This window comes from Kogia breviceps, chromosome 4 (assembly GCF_026419965.1).
Source record: "Kogia breviceps isolate mKogBre1 chromosome 4, mKogBre1 haplotype 1, whole genome shotgun sequence".
Lineage (NCBI taxonomy): Eukaryota > Metazoa > Chordata > Mammalia > Artiodactyla > Physeteridae > Kogia > Kogia breviceps.
In genome coordinates this window covers 181,162,865-181,188,099 of record NC_081313.1, presented here as the reverse complement: position 1 = coordinate 181,188,099, position 25,235 = coordinate 181,162,865, and the positions used below count along the sequence as shown (strand labels likewise).

Below are 25,235 nucleotides of genomic sequence, written 5' to 3'. Positions count from 1 at the left end.
CCCCTCAGCCCGTTTCCATAAACGCGCCTTATGTAGGGTTTGGGGGGAGCTCGACGCGTTTAAGGCCCCAGGTACACGGCAGGCCTTCAGGACGTGGGGGTCGCGTCTGTTGGGCTCCTTAGCTAGAGGGCCTGCCTGCAGGGGCCAATGGGGCAGCAGGGTGAGTGTGGCGCCAGCCCCACAGGCAGGAATGCCGGGCCGGTGGCGGGGCTCTGTAGTTGTGGCCCAGGCCCGGCTCCTCCGGCCTCCGAGGCGCACGGCCTGGCCTGTGCCTTTCAGACCGTCTGTGTGGGGTCAGCGGAGACAAGCGTAGGAAGGGCCCACTTTCGGGAGCTGGACGGGGCAGGTGTCTGCGAGGCCTCCAGGGAGGGTCCTGGGCCACGGTGCAGCTGGCCCGGCCACTGCTGATGCCGCGTCCCCAAGGACTGGAGCGGGGGTCCGTCTGCCGTCCTTGGCTGTCTGTCGTGTTTTTTAAGTGGAAACAGATGGGAGGCCGCGGGAGTCTGACGGCCTCCTGGTCAGGGTGGTCAGCGGACAGCCTTACCCGAGGCCTGGGGATGGGCTGTGCCTCGGTTGTTGGAAAACCCCAGAAGGTAGGGCGGCTCAGCCTGCAGTGGCCTCGCGCTGTCAGAGGAGCTTGGAGAGGGCAGATGTGCACGGGGAGGTCGAGGGCCGGGCCCACAGGGGACGCTGCCTGCCTGCCATCCTGGCCGCGCCGGCCTCACTCCTGGGGCGGGCAGGCTTGTCCTGGAGCACTGCCTGGCGTGGGGCCCGGGGAGGGTCTCCCGGGGAGGAGGGGAGGCCAGGACCCAGCCAGCGCCCCACACGCACTGGAAGGGCCTGGGGACAGGATCTCCTGCCTCTGACGGGGCCCAGAGGCGTGGCTCAGGGTGCTGCCACCACCACGTCTGCCGTCTGTCGTCCGTCCGTCCATCCGTCGGTGGCTCTGGCGCCCTGGCCTGGGGGTGCGATGGGCTCGTCTGGGCGCGAGGCTAACGCTATGCTGCCTTTCCTCCCGCACCGTGTCCGCAGGTAACTAGGATTTCTACCTCAACCGCGAGACTATGCAAGGATGGGGCGGGCTGGCGGCGCGGGGCCCCCCGCAGGACGGCGAGGACGGACGGAGGCCAGAGGACAGGCTCTACTGTGAATCAGCGCCGCGCAGAGCTGCGGAGACGGCGCGCTGGGGCCTGGCTCCAGCCTGTACTGTCGATAGTTTTAGATAAAGTATTTATCGTTTTTTTAAAAGTATAAACAATTTTGACTTATTTTATTCCACCGAAGTCGTGAAGGCAACCTATCGAGAGATGTAGATACTATATATATGAGAGAATATATGTAAAGACATCGCCGAAGGACCGGCCCACCGCGGAGACGCCACCAGCTGGCCCGGTGCTATCTCGTCGCCAGGCTCGCGCCTCCACGTGCTCTTGGTGCTGACTCTCGAGGTTGACCACGCCAACGCCAGGCCCGAGCGCCTGGTGTGTTCATTCCTGCCGCTCTTCCCATACCAAAGGCGGCGTCTCCGGAGGCCCACCCCGCCATCACTGTGAACGGCCTCGGCTCAGCCCTCGGGATGGCGCCTTTGGCATCGGAATGGCGGTCCTGTGCGGCAAGGCTGCGGTGGCGGAGCCTCGAGGAGGGGACCCGTCCTCAGTGGTGCTTGTGAGGAGGGTCTGGTACCCAACTCTGCTGCCTGCCTGCCTGGCTCGCTCGTGTGACAGGTGCATTTACTTTTGTACGTCTGCGCTCGCCCTGGGCTCACGCCGCAGCCCCCTGCTGCAGGGTCGGCTCCTGTGGTGGCCAGGGACGCAGGCGGGTTAGTCGTGGGTGCCTGCTGTGTCTACAGGGGAGTCACGCTGACAGGTGACAGTATTTTATAGAGAGGTGATGAAAATTTATAAATTCCATAGACGGACTTCATTTATTTTTAGACTGTATGACGAATACACAGTAAACTAAAGAGAAAAGGAAGAAAGGAAAGTGAGGGGAAACCCTCCCGTCTGTTCAAGTGCACAGCAGCGCTGGCCCAGGGCGCGCCTGCCAACCCCACTGGGGTGACACCCGCCCCACCCGAGCGGCCACGGCGGTGCTCGGGAAGGGATGCGCTGGGGGAGGCCGGGCAGGAGGGCTGCTCCCTGAGGCTCCGAGGTGGCCGCTAGGGCTCTCAGTCCCTCGAGCACAGCACCTGTGACCGGTCCTGGGCCCCTGGGTGGAGCCGTGTTGTCTGTGTGCCTCCCGAGACGCTCTGGGTCCCCCGGAAGGGCCGACATCGGCCAAAGGTGCTGACAGGGGGCCCGGACCCAAGGTAGGTGCCCCAGCGAGGGCTGAGCGTGGGCAGTCGGAGCCCCATCCTCAGGTGCTTGCCCCCCAGGCGGCACCCGTCAAGGAGCGCGGGAGGGGTGCCTCTGTGTGGCGGCCTAACGTGAGCCTTCCCTGGCCGACTCCACACACCCTTCACGGGTGGACACCATGGGCCCTCTGCCTGCCCGCGAGCGGGGTCAGTGTGGTGGCCGAGGCCCTCCGGGACGCAGGCCACAAGGGTCAGAGCAGACCAGTGTGCTGCCTGCAGCCACCTCTACACCGTGCGGGGCAGCAGTCAGGCTAGAGACACAGCCTTCCTCCTGTGACCGCCCGCCCTGCCCCCTTCCCCCCAGGTCGGTGCTCCTAGTGCCCAACGGTGCTGTCCTGACCCCCGGCCCCCGGCCTCTCCCAAGAGGCTCCCCTCCCCGTGTCAGGAACACAGGGCTCCCGAGAAAGCTGTGGCGCTGCCAGCGGAGCCCCCATGTGAACAAAGGACACTGTACACAAACACTGCGTCACTTCGGGAGGACCACCACGCTGCATCTGTCCTCCGCAGGCACACGCAGGCACCAGGGGACAGACGACCCGCGCGGGGCCTGCCCCACAGCGGGGCCAAGCTCGGCCTCTCCACACCCACCCTACGGTCCCAGCCTGAGCGCCGCCGCTGCCGCCAGCCACGGGAGTAGGGCGCCGGCTGGTGTGCGTGGGGAGAGGCCCTGCGGGAGCCCCACCGCTGCTGCCGACGCGGGCGCTCCAGATCTGACGGCTGCCGTCGCTTTGCTCAGGAAAACCTAACAACTAGGACAGCCTCCGGTCAGGGGACGCGTCCTCTGTTCAGCTATGAATCGTGACCTATTTAAGACCCCCCCCCCCGCCCTTATTTATCCTGCCAGCCGGCCCGTCTACAGTTAGGACTGTTTGTTCTCATTTACACATCCATCCACGCTGGCTCTCGCACCCCTGCCTTGGTTTGTAACACAGACGGGCTTTGCTTTCTTGTTCTGGTAGCCTGTGTTTCAGTTGGGGCGCTGGCTCCACCCCCTCTTCCCAAGGGAACCCCACTGCACTGCGTTTCCACCTCTAGACGCTGTAATAAAATACCTGTTTTCACTTGAACCTGGTCTGGTGGCAGCGTTTCTTCCCGACCGTGACACAGCAAGGTCCTGGAGCGCAAAGAGGGTCCCGGGCCGTGATCACCATCCCCAGTTGGGGAGGACGGCCACTCCGAGCAGAAGCCCCACCTGCTCCGGAAGGCAGGCCCTGTGACCACAGCAGACAGCCCCACCACACAGAGGCCCAGCCCCTCCTTGAGGGCCGACACCGGACTAGATCAGGCCCACCCAGGCTGGGCTTCCTTCTTGACCAACTGAAACCGACTGCTTGGCTACTTTTCACAACACCAACAAAACCCTTCGCGAAGTCCCGCCTGCACTCCGAGGGAGGCCTGTGAGCCCCAGAGGCCCTGTGGGCTGGGCCCCAGCCTCCCTGCCTTTCTTGGCTCTGGGCTCTAGGCCTCCTCTCCTCTGTTCCTACTGGGCACTTAAACCTTGAACGTGGGCGGGGCCTCACTTCCCTCAGGGCCCCCCGCTGTGGCCCTGCGGGACCGGCAGCCTGCGGAGGACAGAGGCCCTTCTGCATTCACTGCATCGCCGTCCCATGTGAAAAAGAGGTACCTTTATTTGAACAGAACAAACTGGCCACCCCGAAGGCGCACCTTCCAGCTCTGCCCAGAGGCGTCCGGCCGGGGCCTACCCCTTCAGCAGGAAGAATTCACAGCGGCCCCAGCGTGGGCCCACGCCCTTCACAGCATCATCTAATGTTGTACATTCAGCCTGCACGGGGCAGGAGAGTCGCACCAGCCTCAGGCACCTGCCAGGCCTGGATGGACGCACCCAAGGGGCCAGGCACAGCTCCTGGGAGGGGACACCTGTCCCCTGGCAGCAGCATGTGGCACTGAGGTACCAAACCAGTCCAGTGGGACCCAGTGCATCCAGAAGGGGCTTGCTGGGTTGTTTCTTCAAAAAGGCAGCCCCTGCGGGCCCTGAGGCTTTTAAAATCTTTAAACCAAGACACCTCCCACGGCAAATCCAGGCTTGGCCAGGAAACCCGGGACCCAGGGAGGGTTCATCCAGTCCCCAGCAGGAAAGCTGAGGAGCCCCACACCCAGACTCATGCCTTCAGGCCGCTCAGCTGGAACCTGGCCTCCTCAGATATGCCGAACTGCTCCAGGGGATCCTGTGTGGGTGGACGATGGCGGGGGCCCGGGGGGGAGGGGGGAGGGGGGGAACGGCATGAGCCTGGGCCCAGAAGACACCCACCTCCCACCCCTGCACCCACGCACACCTTGCCAGTCATCTTCTGGATCTCGTTCCGGTAGAAGATGAGGCTCCTCCGCATGAACTCGTAACTGGGGAGGAGCGTGGCGTGAGTCCACAGGGCCTGCCCCATCCCTGCCCCAGGCCCCCAAGGCGGCCGCACCCCACCTGGCTCGACGCAGAGCAGCCATCCATTCCTGACACTGCTCCTCACTGCAGCATTCAAAGTGATACTTCCTCTCTGGGTCCTCTAGGAAGCCTGCGGAGGGAGTAGCCCCCATCTGTCCCCGCTCGCTCCCACCTCCCCGCCACCCAGCCCTCAACTTCCTCTTGCCATTGTCCATGACTGTCCCCTTTCCAGCCCCGGCCTGCCTGGGCCCACTGCTTCCCAACAGCTGGGTGTCGGTCGAACTGTGTCCCCCAAAAGATGTATGTTCCAGTCTTAAAACATGAGACATTTCCCAAGACTATGAATCTATCTGGATGTGGAATCACTGCAGGTCTAAGTAGTTAAAAGCAGTTAAACTGAGGTCACGCTGCACTAGGGTGAACCTCTAATCCAATAGGACTGGTGTTCTTAAGAAAAGTGAGACCTGGACACGACCACACAAGGGAGAAGATCCCATGAAAAGGAAAGGCAGAGATGGAGTGAAAACGGTCGCCAGCGACCCCCCAGAAGCCAGGAGAAAGATCATGGGGGCAGATTCTTCTTCAGAAGGAACCAGCCATGCCAACACTTTTGATGTCACACTTCTTGCCCCCCAGAACTGGGAGAAATAAATTTCTGCTGTTTAAGCCCCCCAGTCTGTGGCACTCTTCTTGCAGCCTCCCCAAAAGACTAGTTAGAAGCTCCGTCTTCGCCTGCAGACCCCACCCTCTCAAGACGACCCAGGAGAATCCTCCCAGTCCCCCAGCACACGGCCCTGATCGCAGGAGAAATAAAACAGTTACAGAGGAGGCACCCCGAGAGGGCAGCGCTCCCCAACAAGACAAGGGCGGCTTCTGGGGTAGTGCGCTCGGCCTGGGCCCCCCACCCGGGGGAGCCAGCGCGAGTGGGGCTTGCCCAGGACACTGGACTCAGCCTCTGGGGACTCAGGCGAGGCCGCGCCGGGCTGGAGCGGGGCGGGACGGGGTCAAGTAGCCTCGCCCCAGGCCACACTCACTGATGGAGAAGCCGCTGGGCTCTTCCTGAGTGACTCTGCAATGCTCCAGCAGCAGGGCTCCGACGGGCTAAGAGCAGACAGACGCATGGGGGCGGGCGCCGGGAACTTGCCTGCCCCCCGCTCCGCCCCCGACTCCAGACCCCGCCCTCCAACTGCCGCCTCACCCCCCAACTCCGTATCCGGACCCGGACCCGGACCCGGACCCGGACTCCGACCCCGACCCCCAAACCCCGCCCCGACCCTCCCCGCCGCCCTACCTCCGCCTCGTCCGTCCGGAAGTAGAAGAGGAAGTTGACCACCAGCTTCACCAGCCGACGTTTCACCACTGCGGGAATAAGGCGGGCTCGCGCGGGTTCCGCGGCTGCCCACCCCCGCCCCCCGACCGCCCGCTCCGGCGCCCCGGGCCGCTCACCGCTGCCCTTCTTGGGGCCCCGCATGCCCAGCTCGGCTGCCATCTCGGCCGGCTGCCGGGACAGCGCCTGCAGCTCCTTCTCGTTATAGCGCATGGCGCCGCTGAGACCCAGAACGCGGAGCGCTGGGCCGCGCCCTCCGGGCCGCCGTCCCCTCTCGCGCCGCTGCCGGCGCCAAAAGAGTCCCACGGCGTCGTCCCGGAAGCGCGGCCGGAGCTACCACGCCTGCGCGCTCCCGGGCCGCTCAGCCTGTCCCACACCGGCGATTGGCAGAAGCGTCCCGGGGGCCGCCGGGGCGGAGTAGAGCCCTCGCGGGGCGCACGGGGCAGTAGGCGAGATGGACGTTGTCATGTAACCAGGCAACAAGGTGGACCCGGGGTGAAACAATAAAGCACCCCCCCCGACCGATAGCGCCCAGTACTCAAGGGAACAGGCGGACGGGAGCGGGAGACGAGAAGCAACTCGCTATCCCGCGAGAGCTGGCTCCGCGCGAGTTTAGTCGACCGAAAGGCCATTGAGAGCCGGTGCGCACGCGCGCTTCGGCTTCCGGCCTGCACTCCCTGCTGCCTGCTTTCCTCCAGCCTCCGAAGCGTCTAGCCCGCGCCGCTGGGCGGGCCGGGCATGCGCACACGGAAGACCCCGCCCCGCCTGCCCTCGGAAGTGCTTCCTTAGCCCGCGGCGCGCATGTGCAGAACGAAGTCGGCGCGGCGGCAAAGGTGGCGGCCGGACAGGCGAGGGCAGTGCGTCTGTGGGTGAGAGTTAAGAGCCGCGCGGGGCTAGGGCAGCGACCGCGAGGGGCTCCCTGGAGGGGAGTGGGCGAGGGGCGCCTCGGCGGGGGCGCGGGCTGGGGGCGGGCGCCGGCTCCCCGTCCGCGCCCGGCGCTGGGCAGGCCCGACCTCCCGCACCCCCGCCCTCTAGGAGCTCAGGCTGCAAAGGCCCGTTGGGTCGGGTCGGGTCGGGTGGCGGCTCCCGTGGTCCGGGGCGCCTTCCCTGCGCCCGGGGACTCGTTCGTTGGCTTGCTGGCTCTGTGGTCCGGGACTCACCTGGATAGGGGTGACGGCGGCCCCAGTTCTAGACCCACCGAGTAGAAAAGGAGGTCTGGAGGCGGAGCGCCTGGCACCACGCCCGAGGCCACCAGAGCCCGTTAGCTGGGCCCGTTTCGCAAGCGAAGCCCCGAGGTTAAGTGACTTCCCAGCTTGTCAGTCTAGGTTTCTTGTACCATTTTCCCTCCTGCCCACCAAAGCTCATTAACTGTTTCAGTTTTCCTATTCGTCTGTTTTTCTTTGTTGTTAAACCTTTGTACTCAAAGCGTTTTCACCTCACACGCCTAGCGGTTGTGTTTTCCCACAGGTTGAAACAAATGGATGCCTTTTTTCCTTTCCCCCGTAGAAACTTCCCTCTCAAAGCTGGCATCCTCCTCCTCCGGTCGGGACTGGAGCCCCACCTTGCAGCTGAGTAGCTGTCCTAGAACCTGCTGTCCGGGCTCCCCTGGGCTGGCTTGTTTTCAGTGGGACCATCTACTCCCCTTTCTTTTTTCCATCAGAGCTCATCAGGTAGCTTTTGAAGAAGTCGACTCATTTGTTTATATTGAGCTCTTGGTTAGCTGAAAACTGCTTTATTTACCCTCACAATCAGAAGTGTGGGTGTAAAGTTCCAGATCAAAAGCCCCTGGTGGGAACTGTGAAAGCATTGCCCGTCTGAGGAGTTCCGTGTTTTTCTGAAGGGTCTCGTCCCGTTCTGGTTTCCGACCTCTTGTTTCTGATTTTCTTTCTGTCTAGTAGAAACTTTAGGTTTTCATTAGTGCTGTGAAATTTCATGGTTTGTTCGTTTGAGAGTGTTTTTCTTTGTATTCGTCTGAAGATTAGGTCTTTTCAGTCCTGGGATATTTTCTTTTATTTCATAGGTCATTCCTTTGATGACATTCTCCACGTTTGTTCTTCTTAGTTGTTATTTTATGTGGGTCTGTAGTTGATTTACAACATCGTGTTCGTTTCAGGCGTACAGCAAAGTGATTTATACACGTACATGTGTCCACTCTTTTTCAGTTTTTTTTCACATATAGGTTATTGCAGAGCATTGAGCAGAGTTCCCTGTATTTTATGCAGGAGGTCCGTATTGATTATTATTTTCTTTTTTTGAATAAAGTTATTTGTTTTATTTATTTTGGCTGCATTGCGTCTTCGTTGCTGCGCGCGGGCTTTCTCTAGTTGTGGCGAGCGGGGGCTACTCTTTGTTGCGGCGGCTTCTATAGTTGCGGAACACGGGCTCTAGGTGCGCAGGCTTCAGTAGTTGTGGCTCACGGGCTCAGTAGTTGTGGTTTGTGGGCCCTAGAGCGCAGGCTCAGTAGTTGTGGCGCATGGGCTCAGCTGCTCCGCGGCATGTGGGATCTTCCTGGTCCAGGGCTCGAATCCATGTCCCCTGCATTGGCAGGCGGATTCTTAACCACTGCGCCGCCAGGGAAGCCATGGTTATCTATGTTAAATATAGTAGTGTGTCCACGTTTCGTTCTGTTTCTAGTCCGGAATTTTTAGGTTCTTTTTTTGCCTCTTGTTATTCTGCTATTGTTGTTGTTATCATTGTGCATTTTCCTGTTTTTCATTATGAAAGCTTTTTTTGACTCTTACCTTCAAGCTCTCGTATTCATTGTTTTGTCAAGTTCATCACATATTTGCTTTTAAAGGGTTTATTTGTTTAACTTTATTTGTTTATTTATTTAGGCTGCACCAGGTCTTAGTTGTGGCATGGGGACTCTTAGTTGCAGCATGTGGGATCTAGTTCCCCGACCAGGGATGGAACCCAGGTCCGGTGCATTGGGAGCGCAGAGTCTTACCCACTGGACCACCAGGGAAGTCCCAGGGTTCGTCTGGTTTTAATTCACTGTGCTCACTTTTGGCACCTGTTCTAGTTTCACGATGTGGTAACGTCTCCTGTCATCCGGGAGGACGTTAACATCTTCTATTGACGTTTCCACCAGGTTTCTTTTTTCTCTGATACACGTGTTTCTTTGCATCTGTTTATGTTAAGTTGCCAGTCTGCGTGGAGATCGGTGCTTCTCATCTAGTGAGCTCAGTGGGCCTGGCAGAGTGCTGGAGTACTGGGGTTTGGGAAGTGTGGGGGGGGGGGCAACTGTCAGTGTCTGAGAATACTGTCTCTGGTACTCTCTTCCCAGAAAAGACTCCTGATCTCCCCTGGACTGGGAGCACCAGCTGGGTCTCCTGCCTGCTGGACACAGACCAGGGGAAGGGGTGTTGTTTGCTGCTCAGCGGGTGGGTTTTTTGTTTTTTTGGTTTTTTTTTGGGGGGGGGCTGCATCAGGTCTTCGTTGCTGCGCGGGCTTTCTCTAGTTGCAGCAAGCAGGGGCTACCCTTCGTTGCGGTGCATGGGCTTCTCATTGCGGTGGCTTCTCTTGTTGCAGAACACAGGCTCTAGGCGCATGGGCTTCAGTAGTTGTGGCACGCGGGCTCTAGGTGTGCGGGCTTCAGTAGTTGTGGCTCTCAGGCTCAGTAGTTGTGGCTCTTGGGCTCTAGAGCGCAGGCTCAGTAGCTGTGGTGCACAGGCTTAGTTGCTCCACGGCATGTGGGATCTTCCCAGACCACGGCTCGAACCCATGTTCCTTGCATTGGCAGGCAGATTCTTAACCACTGCACCAGCAGGGAAGTCCCAGCTGGTGGGGTTTTTGTTTTGTTTTGTTTTGTTTTTTCGGTGGTACGCGGGCCTCTCACTGTTGTGGCCTCTCCCGTTGCGGAGCACAGGCTCAGTGGCCATGGCTCACGGGCCCAGCCGCTCCGCGGCATGTGGGATCTTCCCGGACCAGGGCACATACCCGTGTCCCCTGCATTGGCAGGCGGATTCTCAACCACTGCGCCACCAGGGGAGCCGAAGCTGGTGGGTTTTGATGGACCTGCCCCCTTTTCACCCTGGCCTCATCTCAGTCTGATAGGTACTGGCATTCACTGTAACGTGGTGAGTGATTAAGTATTTGTTTGCGTTTGGGTTTCCTGAGCCAGTCAGATGCTCTCCACAGGTGTTTTCGCGACACCTGTGGCACGTACTCCCAGCTAGAACAAGAGCTTGTTCTGGCTGCTTAAGAAGAAACTGGGCTCCCCACAAACTGACTGGAACTCTTGGCTCTGTTAGTGTTTTGCCTTTACCAGCTGGTGGCTCTGGGTGGACTTGGCGTGAAATAAAAAGTCTAGTCCTGGGATTCTGCAGCCAACTAGGTCACCCCACTGGTCACCATATGTGAGGTTTTTGTAAACTCATCAAGTCACACTGCGGATCGATGGCACAGCTGGCTGGTGCCTGGACTGTTAGTTTCCTGTGGTTGGTGCAGGAAACCGTCACAGACCTAGTGGCTTAAACGACCTAAGTTCATGATGCAGCTCTGGAGATCAGAAGTTCAACGTGAGTCTCAGTGAGATTTATTCCTTTCGGAGGCTCCAGGGGAGTATCGATTCCTGCCTTTCCAGCTTCCAGAGGTGCTGCATCCCTGGCTCGCGGCCCATCCTCCATTCTCACAGCCAGCAGTGTAGCATCTCCCGTCTCTTTCTGCCTCTGACCCTCCCACCTCCTTCTTATAAGGACCCTGTGATGACACTAGGCCCCTCGGGGAATCCAGGGTCCTCCCCGTCTCGGGCCTTAACTGAACCCCACCTGCAAATCCTCCTCTGCCCCGTGAGGTGACACGTCCAGGAACCCCTGGGATTGAGATAGGGACATCTTTGGCGGGGGTCATATTCACTCCTGGGCCCCATCCCTGTGAATTTACCCCAACGGAGACGAGATACCAGGGGCCTGGGGCCAATATTGACCCGTGGGAAATGGAGTGTAAGGTGAGAGAGAGGTACCTGGAGGTTGGGTCTGAGCTGAGCCTGAAGGAGGGTGGGAAACAGTGGCTGGGCTGGAAGAGACATCAAGGGCTCTGGAGAGCCTTCCTCAGCTGCGAACGAGCTGTGAACATCTTGTGCGTTAGGCAGTTGCGGGGGGTGGGGGGGATAGGTGGGTAGGTGTGTTTCTTGTTTTCAGCAAACATAGAGCTGAGCCAGAGAAGCAGAATTTAGGCTGCGAGAAGTAAGTGTAAGACAATCAGAAAGGGAATTGAGAGGAGGGAGTGAACAGCATGGGCTTGGGCGGTCTGGGGAGGCTTCCTGGAGGTGGTGAGACTAACTACTGAGAGCTTGGTCTCATTTTGCCCTTTGCCATTTCGGGTCCTTGGGCCTTTGCACTCCTCAGGCTGGGGGGACTTCCTCAGTCCACCCCCAAGGTCACCTGGAGATGCCCTGTTTCTCCTTCTTCCTCATTTCCATGTGCGTGGCCCATCGTGGACCCTCGGCCACTGGAAGAGACTTGGTGAAGCCTGGGCACGGGGCTGAGGGCAGCGAGAGCGGGGCTGGGGATGAGGCTGAACCAGGAGGGCGAGGCGTCCTGCGCAGCCTCACAGCCGCCCCTTGGCCTCCACAGGTTTCCCCTCTGGTCTGGTAGAGCCCCAGGGTCCTCACCATGGACTTCCAGCATCGCCCCGGTGGCAAGACCGGGAGCGGGGGCGTGGCCTCCTCCTCTGAGAGCAACCGGGACCGCAGGGAGCGCCTCCGGCAGCTGGCCCTGGAGACCATCGACATCAACAAGGTACAAGCGCCCTCCCACCGCCTGTGCCCGCCCCGCACCAGGGAGCTTCACCTGGAGTGGCAGCTCTCAGCTTCCACCAGAGGCTGGCTGCTGGTTGTAGCCCCACGTTTGAAGGGTCTGTTACCGCAGGAAGCTATACTTAACCAGAGGTGGGGGGAGTCTCCGGCGGTGGGGACCCTGATGGCACCGTGGGCAGCGAAGGACAGCAGCTTATCCGTACAGAGCTGTAGGGAGACAGGCCTCCGCCTCGGCCCTGGGGACACGTATGTGGGCCCCCCCGGGCGCTTCGGGGTGTGCAGCAGCAGTCCCCGCCCTGCCCCCGCGCCAGGTGCCAGGAGCTCCCCGGTCACAGCGGCCACAGGTGTCCCCATGTGTCGCTCAGTGTCCCTTGGGGGGTGGAATCACCTCTGGTGAGACCCCGGGGTTAGGGATTCCACTGACCCCAGGGCACTGGGTTCCGTGGCCGCCTGACCTCTGCGGTCCTGGGATGCTGCACACATTTCAGTCCACACCTGAGTGGCAGGGAGGGGAGGTGATACAGATGCTGGGGGGCCACCCTGGTTTACACCAGCTGAGCGTCGGGGATTTATCCTGGCGTCCAGTGTGAGCAGGGAGCAGACTCACGATTTTCGCGAATAACTGACGAAGGATTTCTCAGTTTGGACGTGTGGCCGGCCGGGTCATTCCCTGGGGGCCATCACGGGCGCCGTGGGGTGTGGAGCAGCACCCTCACCTCCACACTTGATGCCAGGAGCCTCCCAACTCGTGACGACCACTGGCGTCCCCAGACATTGCCCAGTGGACCCTGGAGGCAGAGTTGCCCTCAATGTGCCCCTTGGTGTTCAGTGTATGGGTCCTCTTAGACTTGGAAACGCCCTGGGGTGTGTGCAGCCCTCACCGTGTGCTGGGCACACCCAAAGCCCCTCGCAGGCCTGGCCTGGGAGGTCAGTTCTGTTACTCTCCCCATTTTCCAGATGAGGAAACAGACTTGGGGGTGGGATTGTCATCGCCAAGTGACGACACAGTCTCTGGGCGGTGGAGTTGGGACCTGAACCCCTGCCGTCTGCTCTGCGCCTCTTGGGTGGTCACCAGTTGTCCCTGGAGCCCCTGACCCACTCACGGGATGTGCAGAGATGGGGTCCCCTAGGGCCTCGGGTTGGCCTGCTTGCTTCTCCTCTGCCCGCGTCCGGCTGTGCTGCGGCACGAGGAGTGCTGGCCTGCTCGGCCACAGAGCCCTGTCTGCGCCGTGGAGATGGATGAGTGGTGGTGCTGTTTCGGCTCTGCCTCCTGGACCCCAGGCTGCTGAGGACATGGGGCCGGGGCTCCCGGAGGACCCCTCCCCGGAGCTTGCTGCAGGGGCGCGTGGTCAGCCCCAGCCCCGTCCCCACCCAGTGGACTCTGCGGTGCTAAGGGTTCCCAGGGGCCGCAGTGCTGCCTTGGGGGCTCCTGCTTGTCCTCTGACCGCCCCCCCCCCTGCTGCGAGCATTTGCCTGGAAGGGAGTGGTGCCCTCTCAGCGCCTGCCAGGGGCAGCCGTGCTTCTCTCGTGTGTGGGGCCCCTCCCACCATGTAACAAGTGTGCTTCCTCCACAGGACCCGTATTTCATGAAGAACCATCTGGGCTCCTACGAGTGCAAGTTGTGCCTGACGTTGCACAACAATGAGGTGCGGCCCCGCCCCCGCCCCTGCCCCGCCCCACGTGCGCTGCTGTGGACTCACCGAGTCCTTCCGTCCATTTCCTTTGTCCATTTCCTTCAGTACCAGTGGCACCGTTGCCACAGATGTGTATCTGGGAACGTGGGGACACCCTGGGACGTTCCATGTCAGGATCAGGGTCGTGAAGTCTAGCCGGTGTGGCTCTAGTTTGTGCCTTTGAAGCAGGCGAGAGTCTGATGCTCCCTTGCGCTGGGCCCCTCTCCTGGCACGAGTAGGTCCCTTTGTCCCTTTTCTCGTGTGGAGGACACGCTTTGTTTCCGGTGGTTCCTCGCCCCAGATGGCAGCGCTGAATTGAACATCCTGATACGGGAGGGTCTCCCCGCGGCCCTGGGGCTGCTCATCTTCCGGGCAGGACCATCCTGGGCCTGTTGTGCCCGGGGGTCAGAAACCACGCCCTCGGCCGCCCCCCGGGTGAGAACCACCGATTCGTGTGTCTCATCCCTGGGGCGTTGTGGAGGTGGAATCACGGGACATGATCGCTCCCGGGTTTCCCCACCACTTCCAAGTGTCCACAGCCCACAATGCACCCCAGCAGCTGCGAGACTGCCCGCGTCGCACCTGCCGGAGGTCCACCTCACCTCCCGCTTTGGAGGGTCTCGTTCCCTTGTGTGCAGACCCACTAGCGCTCGTCTACTCAGCAGCGATCGGGTGCCTACCGGCACCTCCCCGCTTGCTTTGTCCTGAGCTGTGCGTCTCTCTCCCGTTCTAGGGGAGTTACCTCGCGCACACCCAAGGGAAAAAGCATCAAACCAACTTGTGAGTACCTCGCGCCCCTTCCCATGCCCGGCGCTCACCCCCACCAGAGCTGTCACCTCACTTGACCCCCATCCCCCCTGACCTCGAAGCTCCAAGGCTGGCTGGGGCAGGGCGGGGGGGTGGCACTCCTGGCACCTGGGCCTGTGGCCTTGGTGGCCTGTGTGGAGGGGCCTCAGCACCATGTCCATCCCGCCTGCAGGGCCCGGCGAGCAGCCAAGGAGGCCAAGGAGGCCCCCGCCCAGCCGGCGCCAGAGAAGGTCAAGGTGGAGGTGAAGAAGTTCGTGAAGATCGGCCGCCCAGGCTACAAAGGTAAGGATGCTCTGTGGCCTTGGCGGGCAACCCCTCACCCACCCACACCCACACCCACACCATCCGCCTCTGGGGAGTGTCTCCACTCGCTTCCCTGGGGGCCGGGACCCGCCTTCCCGCCGTGAACTTTCACACACATGCCGGAGGAGGGGCAGGGAGGCTGGTGTCCCGTCTGTGCCTGTCGTCATTCTTTACGCTCCTAGCAAGGGTGGGTGAGCTTATGTGACGTGACTGCAGGCCCTGGTGTGGTTCTTTCCTCTGACCTCGGAACTGGGTGCTGCCTCTTCTTCACCTGAGGAGAAAGGAAGGGGAGGGGGAGGGTCTGCGTGTGCAGCACGCCTGTGTTACCTGGTTCGGAAAGCCAGTCAAGTGGCCCGGTTGGAGTACAGGGGATACAGGGGACCGTGCTGCTGGGTCAGGGGAAGGCAGGCCACCTGGTAGGTGTCCTGGTAAGGTGGGGACATCCTGCGTGTGGCTGGCATTTCGGGACATGGCGTGCAAAGACCCTGGGGTGGGCCTGCTTGGTGAGCCAGGACAGGGGTGGCACCATCCCCCAGGGGAGGCCACCACAGGCTTTTCGGCCAGTCCAGGCCATCTGGCGTCTTCCTGGGTGTAGCGGGGAGACACTGAGCACCCGTGTAGAAAGCAGCCCAAAGTCGCAGAGCTCTGGCAGTGGGCACCCTCTCCCAGAAGTGGGGGCACAGTCTCAACCCTCACACTCGGTGCTCCCCAGGTCGGGGGTGCGGGCAGTGGGGAGGCCTCCCTCCCACCGCCACCACCACCCATGTGATCTGGGGCAGATGGCACCCGGGGTGCAGCCTTCCCAGCCCTGGGTGGTGCCCATCCAGCTGTGGATGGCTCTTGTGCTTCCGCAGCCAGGTGACCACCCGCAGGCCTGCTCTCCTGTTTGTGGGTGGTGGTAGGCCAGCCTCAGGGCCCCTTAGCTGGCCCTGACACCTCCTGTGTTGCAGTGACCAAGCAGAGGGACACGGAGATGGGTCAGCAGAGCCTCCTCTTCCAGGTGAGCAAAGGCTGGGGACCCAGTCCTGAGGGGAGGGGCCCCCTGAGAGGTGGTGCTGCCACCCGGCCGTGTCCCCACAGATCGACTACCCTGAGATCGCCGAGGGCATCATGCCCCGCCACCGCTTCATGTCTGCCTACGAGCAGAGGATCGAGCCTCCGGACCGGCGCTGGCAGTACCTGCTCATGGCCGCCGAGCCCTACGAGACCATCGCCTTCAAGGTAGCAGCACCCTGGACCCCCGGGAGGTGGGGAGCTGGCCGAGGAGTCTGCTCCATCTGGGCAGCTGGCCTCTGGCCCGCTCCAGGATGCCCCCTCCTGCCAGCGCCGGGGGGATCCGTCTGGGCCCCTGCTTCTTGAGGGGGTGGCAGAGGGCGAGGCAGCGCAAGGGCCAGGGGCTGGGCATGCGTGGTGCGTGTCCGCCGAGAAGCAGAGACCCCTGGCACGGCCCCGGCAGGGGGGTGTCCCTGCTCTTGGCTGTTATGGAGTCCGTGACTGGATCTGGCCCCCAGACGGACATTAATGGGGAAGCATAGATCACGACTTCTCGGGGCTGTAGGTTTGTTGAGCAGTGGAGCAAGGACGTCAGTCGACTCCGCTACCCCCAAGCTAGACCCTGTCCCTTCACAGAAGGGCCTCCTCAGCCGGGCCGTCTCGTGGTCCTGAAGGCCCGTCTCTGCCCCCTGTTCCACTCCACGCAGGTGCCAAGCAGGGAGATTGACAAGGCTGAAGGCAAGTTTTGGACTCACTGGAACCGGGAAACTAAGCAGGTGAGTCACTGCAGGTCCAGGCAGTTCCGAACCTTCTCCCAGCCCAAGGCCCAGGGGCTGTGCTCAGCCTCTCCTTTCTGTCCAGTTTTTCCTCCAGTTCCACTTTAAGATGGAGAAGCCACCGGCCCCGCCGAGCCTCCCTGCTGGGCCTCCTGGGGTGAAGCGGCCCCCACCCCCGCTGATGAATGGTTTGCCCCCTCGGCCGCCACTGCCCGAGTCGTTGCCCCCGCCCCCACCAGGAGGCCTGCCCCTGCCCCCCATGCCGCCCAGTGGACCTGCGTCCTCAGGGCCCCCGGGCCCTCCTCAGCTGCCCCCACCGGCTCCCGGTGTCCACCCCCCAGCACCAGTGGTCCACCCCCCAGCGTCTGGAGTGCACCCCCCAGCTCCTGGGGTCCACCCCCCGGCACCAGTAGGCCACCCACCAGCATCTGGGGTCCACCCCCCTGCTCCGGGGGTCCATCCCCCAGCCCCGGGGGTCCACCCTCCAGCGCCAGGGGTCCACCCCCCAGCTCCCGGGGTCCATCCTCCCCCTTCTGCTGGGGTTCACCCCCAGGCCCCAGGGGTGCACCCACCAGCTCCTGCAGTTCACCCCCAGGCCCCAGGGGTGCATCCACCAGCTCCTGCAGTTCACCCCCAGGCCCCGGGGGTCCATCCACCAGCTCCCGGGGTCCACCCCCCAGCCCCCGGGATCCACCCCCAGCCTCCTGGGGTCCACCCCCCACCTCCTGGGGTCCACCCATCAGCTCCTGGGGTCCACCCTCCAGCTCCTGGGGTCCATCCTCAGCCTCCTGGAGTTCACCCCTCAAATCCCGGGGTGCACCCCCCGACTCCCATGCCCCCAATGCTGAGGCCCCCGCTGCCCTCCGAAGGCCCTGGGAACATTCCTCCCCCTCCTCCCACCAACTGAAAAGCCACCCCTGTCCCAGCAAGTCTGGCCTTGTTTTCCTGTGTTTCCCCCTCGCCCCGAGTGAAGTTGAGTCTTTTGTACAGGGCTGGGCCGTGTTCCCAGAGCCCATTAAAGAGTCTCTGCTAACCCTGGAGTGCACTGCTGTGTGGGCCGGCCGGCGGGCAGGAAGCACCCGCTCGCTGTGGGTGAACACGCACAGCTGCCCTCCGCCACCTATGGGGGTGGCTCAGGGTCGGGGCCCCACCAGGACCCCAGGGGCTGTCCGCTGGCGTTGCTGTGCCGTGGAGGCTTCTGGGTGAGGACAGACCCTGCTGGCCAGCAGTGGGTCTAGGGTTGTCCTCTGGGAGGAGAGCAGAGCAAAGGCTGCTGGCTCTCCTTGGGGGTCTCTGTGGGCCCCGAAGGCGTGGTGAGCGAGCATGCAGTGGGCGTGGGGGGGGGGCCGCCCCCCACCTACCCAGTGTTCCTTTGGGGCAGAGGCTCTGCACCTCTGCCCTCCTCCAGCACCCTCCACCCCCTCAAATTGTTGATCGTTTGGGCCGCACACTCCCTGCTCACATTCCTGCTCCCGGCTCCAAAGGGGAAAACTCGTCAAGGACAGTCTGACAAATGGGTCACAGGCCACACTTTGTAGCGCTGGTGAGAAGAAGATAGATAGCCAGCGGGGCCGGAACAGAAGGGGCTTTGAGAAGGCTGCCGGCCTGCCCGGGCTCACGGCGGGCACCGGCCCCCAAGGTCACATCCCTGAAGGAGATAGGGGCCGCCCTCTGGCACAAACATTCCTGCTCCCCCATATAAGCTGGGGCAGCCTAGCCCCTCCAAGCTCCCACGATGCAGGGTCCACCTCTCTCTCAGCTGGCCCTGGTGCTGTCGGCAATGGGGGCCCTGCTGGGGGCCAGGACCCTCAGGGGAGAGGTCCCTAGCACCCCGGCAATGCCCAGGGAGCCAACCCCAGGCAGCGGAGGGCTCATCTTCTACCAAGACTGGGACTGGCCAACCCCCGGCGTCTGGCCACCAGGCAGCCCTGGAGACCCCCTGTGCCTGGTGACCCTGGATGGAGGTGGCAACAGGAGCAGTGCTCCCCTGCGGGTGGTGGGGGCCCTGAGTGGCTACGAGCGGGCCTTCCTAGAGGCCGTGCAGCGCGCCCACTGGGGGCCCCGGGACCTGGCCACCTTTGCGGTCTGCCCCCCTGGAGACGGGCAGCCCGCCCTACCCCATCTGCGGCGGCTGCAGGCGTGGCTTGGGGGGCCTGGGGGAGGGCGGCTGGTGGTCCTACACTTGGAGGAAGGTACGTGGGGCCCTAATCCGGGGGCCTGGGTGGGGGGCCGGCTCTGGTGCCCCGGGGTGGGAGACCCCTCGGGAAGTGGAGGCTGATGTCCACAGAGGTGGGTGACCTTATCTTTGCCCCGCCTGGGGCCACAAGTCCGCCTGCAGTGCCTGGGGAGGGTCCCTTCTCTGCCGACCTGAGAGCCACAGGAGGCAGGGCCAGCACAGCCTGAAGGTCCAGCAGAGGAGGGCCCCTCCCCCCACTCCCCGACCAGGCTGCCCAGGGGGCCTGTCCCCAGGGACCACTGGCCTCAGACCCACTACTTGGAAGGGCTTCCCCCCAGGACATCCCCAGACCGAGAGACCCCAAGGGCTCCACCCCACTGTCCGTCACTCCTCCCAGGCTACCCGTGTCCCAAGGAAGCCCTACACGTGGGGTCCAGGGGCATCAAGCCTCTCCCGCTAGGTTCCCCCGGGCTCGGGGTGGGTTGAGGGCTCTCCTGCAGGAGTGGCACAGGCTTGGGGGAGGGGCTCAGGCGTCCCCTCCCCCGCTGTCCTGGCCACAGTGACGTGGGAGCCGACACCCTCGCTGAGGTTCCAGGAGCCTCCACCTGGAGGAGCCAGGCCCGAAGAGCTGGCGCTGATGGTGCTGTACCCAGGGCCTGGCCCGGAGGTCACCGTCACCGGGGCCGGGCTGTCCGGCGCCCAGGTACCAGGGAGTTGAAGGGGACTGGCCCTGGGCCACCAGGAGCCCTCGCTCAGGGCGAGGAAGGGGTTACGGTTTTGTTGATTTTTTTAACTGGGTTTAACAAAAAGGCTGCAAGTGCCCAGGTTGGAATCTCGAAGGGATGTTAAGGGCAGCAGGCAGAGCAGGGCTGGCGTCCCGCGCACCCACTGCCTGGCTGAGCCCCCATTTCCGCAGAGCCTCTGCCTGAGCCAGGACTCCAGCTACCTGCCATTGGTTGTGGGACGCCCCGAGGCGGCCTGGCGCGGGCCTGGGCTCGCCCTGACCCTGCGGCGCCGCGGAAACGGTAGGTCTCGCCCAGACAGGGACAGGGATGCGGCGGAGCGTGGGGCGGCTGCCCTCGACCCCCGGACCCCCGGCGCTGAAGCAGCGCCGCGCACGCGCCTCCCCTCGCAGGTGCGCCACTGAGCACCGCCCAGCTGCAGGCGCTGCTGTTCGGCGCCGACTCCCGCTGCTTCACACGGATGACCCCGGCGCTGCTCCTGCTGCCGCCGCGGGGTCCCGCGCCGATGCCTGCGCACGGCCGGCTGGACTCGGTGCCCTTCCCGCAGCCCAGGTGCGTGCGGGCCCGGGCCTGGGGGCGCGGGGAGTGGGGGGCGGCGCAGCCTTGCGCCCTCACGGTCCCCCACTCTGCCGTCCAGGCCGTCCCCAGAGCCCGAGGAGGCACCGCCCAGCGCCGATCCCTTCCTGGAGACGCTCACGCGCCTGGTGCGCGCGCTGCGGGGACCCGCGTCCCGAGCCTCGCCGGCGCGTCTGGCCCTGGACCCGGGCGCGCTGGCAGGTTTCCCGCAGGGCCAGGTCAACCTGTCGGACCCCGCGGCGCTGGAACGCCTGCTCGACGGCGAGGAGCCGCTGCTGCTGCTGCTGCCGCCCACGGCAGCCAACCCCGGGGTCCCCACGCCACTGCAGGGTCCGGCGTCCGTGCTGTGGGCCGCGGGCCTAGCGCGCCGGGTGGCCGCCGAGCTTCAGGCGGCGGCCGCGGAACTGCGCGGCCTCCCGGGGCTGCCGCCCGCCGCCACCCCGCTGCTGGCACGCCTACTGGCGCTGTGCCCGGGGGACCCGGGCGGCCCCGGCGGCCCGCTGCGCGCACTGCTGCTGCTGAAAGCGCTGCAGGGCTTGCGCGCCGAGTGGCGCGGGCGGGAACGGAGCGGGTCGGCACGGGCGCAGCGGAGCGCCGGCGCCGCGGCCACCGACGGGCCGTGCGGGCTGCGCGAGCTGAGCGTGGACCTCCGCGCCGAGCGCTCGGTGCTCATCCCGGAGACGTACCAGGCCAACAACTGCCAGGGCGCGTGCGGCTGGCCGCAATCGGACCGCAACCCGCGGTACGGCAACCACGTGGTGCTCCTGCTGAAGATGCAGGCCCGCGGCGCCGCTCTGGAGCGCCCGCCCTGCTGCGTGCCCACGGCCTACGCCGGCAAGCTCCTCATCAGCCTGTCCGAGGAGCGCATCAGCGCGCACCACGTGCCCAACATGGTGGCCACCGAGTGCGGCTGCCGGTGACCCCGCGCCGTCCCGCGGCCGGCCCATATTTATTCGGACCCCTTCATCGCCCCCAATAAAGACCAGAAAGCACGCGGCCGGGGCGTCCGTGCATGTCTGGGGACAGACGGAGGCCTCCTTCCCCCATTTCTCCTCTGGCGGGCAGGGCGGCGTCCTCTCCGTTGGCTTCCACTGCCTCCCTGCCCCCGCCCCACCCTAGCCGCCTAAAGCTCCCCATCCCTGTCACTCAGGCCCCAGGCAGGTTCTGGGGTCCGGGCACAAAGGAGCAGGCGATGAGGGGGACCACAGCACTCGCTTTATTTGCTGGAACCGTGGGGCGGTCGAGCAGAGGTTCAGGGACCCCCGCGCAGGACCCAGGTCTGGCTCAGTCCCGCCCCTTGCCCACGTGGTGCTTCTGGCGGCCGGGAGGCCGGTCCTCCTCATCGGGGCGCCGCGGGGAGGCCCAGGCCTGCCTCTTCCTATGCTCGGGGTCTCCGGACCCTCCTGCCCATGCCCGATGGCCCCTTTCGCGCGCCTCCCAGCGTCGGGGTAGGGCCTCCCCGGCAGCCCGCGGCCTCTCCTCTTTCCGGGGTCTCTCCCTCCTCGGCCTCTCCTCCTTCTGTGGCCTCTCCTTCCGGGGCCTCTCCTTTCTCAGCCTCTCCTCCTTCTTCCGCCTCTCCTTGGGCCCTCGGTCGGCAAGCGGCACGGGCTCCTCCTCAGCGACCTCTTCAGACTCCCCTTTGTCCTTCCCTGTAGCTCTGCTGCTCCTGGGAACGGCGGCCCTTTCCTCTACCTTCGCAGGGGGCTCGGGCGGTCCCAGTGGGGGGGCCCAGGCCATGGACTTTGCCTGCAACGCGGGTGGACAGTGTTGGGTGGTGAGGTCGGTGGAGGGTTCCACGGCCCAGGCCCCTTCCCCCAGTGAAGTCCCCACTGACAGGTCACTTGAGGAAGTGCTTACCAGGGGTGACGCTGGCTCCTTCAGGGCCGAGCTTGGCGGGACCCACGGCTCAGGGACAGGCGCAGGGGCTTCCGCCTCCCCCGCCACGGCCTCTGGGAGGGGAGGGGAGGGGAGGGGATGCGAAACAGCCTGGCCCAGGGGACCAACCACTGCGCACCGTCCATCCCCGCCCTTGCCCCCAGAGCCCCCTCTCCCTGGGAACATGCAAGGGGGCCCAGCCGGACCCCACCGGGTACGCTGAGGCTGGGCTGGGTCCCTCCGAGCCCTGGGAAGGGATTCCGAGTCTCCGCTGCTGCGATGACCTTCCCTTCAAACCTCCCTCGTTCAGGCTGCAAAAGGGATGCTCCCGTTTCTCTGAGGGCCGCAGGAGCGCCCGCCCTGGCGCACAGAGAAAGCGGCACGGTACCGAACGGGGGCGCGCACGCCCATCCTGGGCCTGCAAGGCCCGGGGTGAGAGTCGCGGGGCGATGAGGGTCACCGGGGAAGGGAGGTGCACCGAGGTCCTTGCTGGGGGTTGGGGGGGCCGGGCTCCTCTTAAGGTCTATGGGAGGCGGGGGTCAAAGCTGGTCCTGGATAGAGGGACTCGGTCGCGACCGTCGGAGTACACAAGGTCAGTCTGTCCCTGAGCAGAAAGTGCACGGGGCGGGAGAACACCCCCCCCTCACTCACAAGGTCCATACTGGGGGAAGGGGGCGCGCACAGCCCAGAGTGGGAGCGCACAGACCCGCCCCCTGGGCTGTCCGCGCTCCGGGAGGGAGTAACCACGTGCTGCGGCGCCGGCTCACCGCGGCACAGCTGGAAGGCGGAGCCCAGCAGCGCCACGAGCGAGGCGAGCACCAGGCACTTGTTGAGCGTCAGGTGTCCCCAGAGCAGCTCCTCGCTCAGGACCGGGGGCGTGGGCGGCGGCTCCGAGGGCGGCGCGGCCTGCGCCTTCTTCAGCGCGGAGCTCCGGAAGCCTGCGGGAGCATGGGCGGGCTGGGCGCAGGCCGCGTGGGGCCGACCCGCGCGCGGCTAAACTCAGCTCTGCCCTGCCTGGCTGTGCGGCCCTGGGCCGAGGAACTAAGCCCTGAGGCATGGGCCGCTTCACTGGGATGCCGAGAATATTCTAGAAGGTAATTAGCTGAAGCTTAGTGGCATCTATGCGGGTGTTATCATGAATGAGCAGAGGCTCCCACGGCCCACTGAGTTACGGCCTGTGACACCCAGACACCCCCCAGTCAGGAGCCCCATGAACGCTATCACCCTGCCCCCCAGATCCAAGGACCCAGCCCAGGACCGATCCCCCACCCCCATGCTGGTCCACACACCCCCCCACCCCACCTCACCCCTGCCTCCCGGAAACCCACTTGCTCCTGCTTTCAGCCTCTCCTTACCAGGTCCGGAGGCCACTTTGGCCACAGGCTCCTTTTCTGTTTTCTCGGGCCAAGCATCCGCACCGCCTGTGGTGCTGCCCTCAGCCGCCGGCTCCTGAGAATCCTGTGGGGAGTAACGTGTCATCCTGGGTGTTTCCCTAAGGGAGACCAAACCCTTCCCATGGGCTGCAGAAACGCACCCCCTTGGCCAACGTGTGCCCTACTCTAGGGGCACCCTGGGCTGAAACCCCAGGGCCCCAGCTACTCACACGGGGCCAGCTGCTGGAGTCGGCCAGCCTGGATGTTGCTGTTGGCGGGAAAAGAGGGACAGTCACGGTCGTGGAAACCCCCGGGCTGATCCCACCCTCCGCTCAGTTCTGCTGGGTGACCGCTCCCGTTTTGCAGATTAGAAAGCAGACAGACTCAGAGGCAGCCTTGCATAAAGGCACACAGCACGTCGCTGCCAAGCTGGGATTCAAACCCTGACCTGTGTGGCCCAGCACCTGTGTTCTCTGGGCGCTTTACAAACCCCTGACACACTAATGGACACAGGTTGGAAATGGGGGGACGTGGTTTAAGTCGGTCCAGTGTGGGAGGCCAAGTCCTGGTCCCTGAAGGTGAGCCACCTGGCTCGACAGGAGGATGGGGGCGTGGGCTTCATCCTGTGGTACTCTCCTGGCTACCTTGAGCCCTGTCCTCCTGGGGCCGGCCTGGGCAGGGGTCAGCAAGTGCAGAGAGGTCCTCGTCCACTTGGCAACTGCCCAGGCCTCCATCCAACTCCTCCAAGGCCCTGGTTGTCATGGAGACGTCTGAGAAGCAGCAGGTCCAGAGTCCGGCTTGGGGGGAAGGGGGAAGAGGCAACCTGCATTTGCTGAGCCCCTGGTATGGACCTGGGCCTGGGCCTGACCTGGGGAGAAGGGGGCTCCCTACCTCCCCACACCGCCTTGCTTGTCCCTCTGCCTGGAGCCACCTTTCCTTGGGAGCTTCACACACAGGGCATGGCCACAGCCCTCCCCCAGGCACTCTCCCTGCCCCCGTCAGGCCTGCCTCAGGACCCCTCCTGACAGGCTGCTGGGCTGCTGGGGCCCAGAGTGGGCTGGGTTCTGGCCATGGTCACACAGAGGTGAGCAAAGAGCCCAAACCGGAACCCTCGGCCCCAGGGTCGGCTCATGTTCTCAGAGATCAGCGACTATTTTTATCCAGTGCCCGAGGCCAGCAGGACAGGCCAACGTGGGGCCCAGCCCCTCCTAGGCCCTTGCCCCCCTGGGGTCTCCCTTTGGACCATCCTCACCCCCTATTCCTGGCACCCAGCCTCCCCCCAGCCACCCTGGGTGTAGGAGCTCACACCCCAGCAGCCGGGAGCAGCCTGGTTCTGGCCATGGCAGACAGGGGCAGGGGTCCCGGGCCTCCAGACCCCAACGCTGGGGTCGCCGCCTCCTCTGGCCACCTCTGCTCCCATAGGACAGATGAAAACACTGAGGCTGGAGGTGGAGCCGCGGGCCAGAGGTTGTGCAGAGCTGGAGCCAAACCCATCTGTTGGCTTCCACAGCCCTGCTCTTTGGGGACCCCAGGATCTCTGGCACCAGCGTTAGTGTGACCCATCCCTGGGGCCAGAGCAGGCCGTGGGGAAGGGGCCCAGTGGGCCAGGGGGTGCCCCTAAGGGTGTGTGTGGGCAGCCACAGGAGTCGGGGACCCCCGTGGACCTCAGGGATGCCCTCCCAGATCCCAGGGACCCCCACCTCTGCCCCTCTTACCCCGCTGTTGCCACGCTGGGCCTGGTGGACAGGATGGAGCACGGGGAGGGTGGCCCCAAGACAGACAGCAGCAGGTGGCTGGAGGCCGCGAGGTGGGCCAATCAGCTCCTCAGCCGCCGCGGGGGTGGAAGGAGGGCCGGCCTGAGGTCCCTGCTGGGGCACATCCCCACCTCGGAGCAGGGCCAGGGACTGGCCCCGCCCCCATGAGCACAAAGCCACCGCCAAGGCTGGCTGCGGTGACTCTGGGAGCATTGCTTCCTCTCTCTGCCTCCGAAAAGAGGGTCCCCGGGGGGGGGCGGGAGCACCCACAAAGCGTGGTCACCTCCCCTTTATCAGCACCTGTTGTGTGACGGGCTCAGGAGCAGCTAAAAAACCTCATCCCTGTGGAGCCG

The 25,235-nt window shown here is 63.9% G+C and overlaps 5 protein-coding genes across 17 annotated transcripts in view; 3 read left to right on the top strand and 2 right to left on the bottom strand.

Annotated features, from left to right (window-relative positions):
* Positions 1-3,420, top strand: part of DOT1L (DOT1 like histone lysine methyltransferase) — a 57,402-nt gene extending 53,982 nt beyond the window's left edge. For all 10 annotated transcript variants that reach the window (XM_067033182.1, XM_067033184.1, XM_059060306.2 and 7 more), the window contains one exon: positions 1,033-3,420. Coding sequence is in view for 2 of the 10 variants with exons in the window: in XM_067033187.1 (XP_066889288.1) it covers positions 1,033-1,040 (8 nt within the window). In the remaining 8 variants the exon portion in view is untranslated. The remainder of the gene's footprint in view (positions 1-1,032) is intronic.
* On the bottom strand, positions 1,246-6,810 carry PLEKHJ1 (pleckstrin homology domain containing J1). Of its 3 annotated transcripts, XM_067033190.1 has the most exons (7): positions 6,195-6,783; positions 6,040-6,107; positions 5,783-5,849; positions 4,788-4,878; positions 4,648-4,711; positions 3,406-3,467; positions 1,246-1,958 (listed from the first exon to the last, which is right to left on the bottom strand). In XM_067033190.1, exons 1-7 carry the CDS (start codon positions 6,286-6,288, stop codon positions 1,931-1,933), a joined length of 474 nt encoding a protein of 157 aa, XP_066889291.1. In that variant the 5' UTR covers positions 6,289-6,783; the 3' UTR covers positions 1,246-1,930. The 3 variants fall into 3 exon arrangements, with proteins under 3 accessions (XP_066889291.1, XP_066889290.1, XP_058916384.1); XM_067033189.1 differs by having other exon boundaries at positions 1,273-3,467; XM_059060401.2 differs by lacking the exons at positions 1,246-1,958; positions 3,406-3,467 and adding an exon at positions 3,964-4,539 and having other exon boundaries at positions 6,195-6,810.
* Positions 5,927-17,418, top strand: SF3A2 (splicing factor 3a subunit 2). The gene is made up of 9 exons (XM_059060336.2): positions 5,927-6,944; positions 11,652-11,816; positions 13,408-13,479; positions 14,240-14,286; positions 14,486-14,595; positions 15,567-15,616; positions 15,697-15,837; positions 16,317-16,385; positions 16,471-17,418. Exons 2-9 carry the CDS (start codon positions 11,691-11,693, stop codon positions 17,290-17,292), a joined length of 1,437 nt encoding a protein of 478 aa, XP_058916319.1. The 5' UTR covers positions 5,927-6,944; positions 11,652-11,690; the 3' UTR covers positions 17,293-17,418.
* An 88-nt stretch (positions 17,419-17,506) lies between these two features.
* On the top strand, positions 17,507-20,876 carry AMH (anti-Mullerian hormone). The gene is made up of 5 exons (XM_059060413.2): positions 17,507-18,577; positions 19,122-19,264; positions 19,478-19,586; positions 19,697-19,856; positions 19,942-20,876. Exons 1-5 carry the CDS (start codon positions 18,121-18,123, stop codon positions 20,798-20,800), a joined length of 1,728 nt encoding a protein of 575 aa, XP_058916396.1. The 5' UTR covers positions 17,507-18,120; the 3' UTR covers positions 20,801-20,876.
* Positions 20,877-21,073: 197 nt separating this feature from the next.
* JSRP1 (junctional sarcoplasmic reticulum protein 1) lies at positions 21,074-24,969 on the bottom strand. Of its 2 annotated transcripts, XM_059060368.2 has the most exons (7): positions 24,844-24,969; positions 23,773-23,925; positions 23,359-23,396; positions 23,111-23,213; positions 22,523-22,693; positions 21,738-21,829; positions 21,074-21,626 (listed from the first exon to the last, which is right to left on the bottom strand). In XM_059060368.2, exons 2-7 carry the CDS (start codon positions 23,888-23,890, stop codon positions 21,165-21,167), a joined length of 984 nt encoding a protein of 327 aa, XP_058916351.1. In that variant the 5' UTR covers positions 23,891-23,925; positions 24,844-24,969; the 3' UTR covers positions 21,074-21,164. The 2 variants fall into 2 exon arrangements, with proteins under 2 accessions (XP_058916351.1, XP_066889289.1); XM_067033188.1 differs by lacking the exon at positions 23,359-23,396 and having other exon boundaries at positions 24,844-24,923.
* Positions 24,970-25,235: the final 266 nt, after the last annotated feature.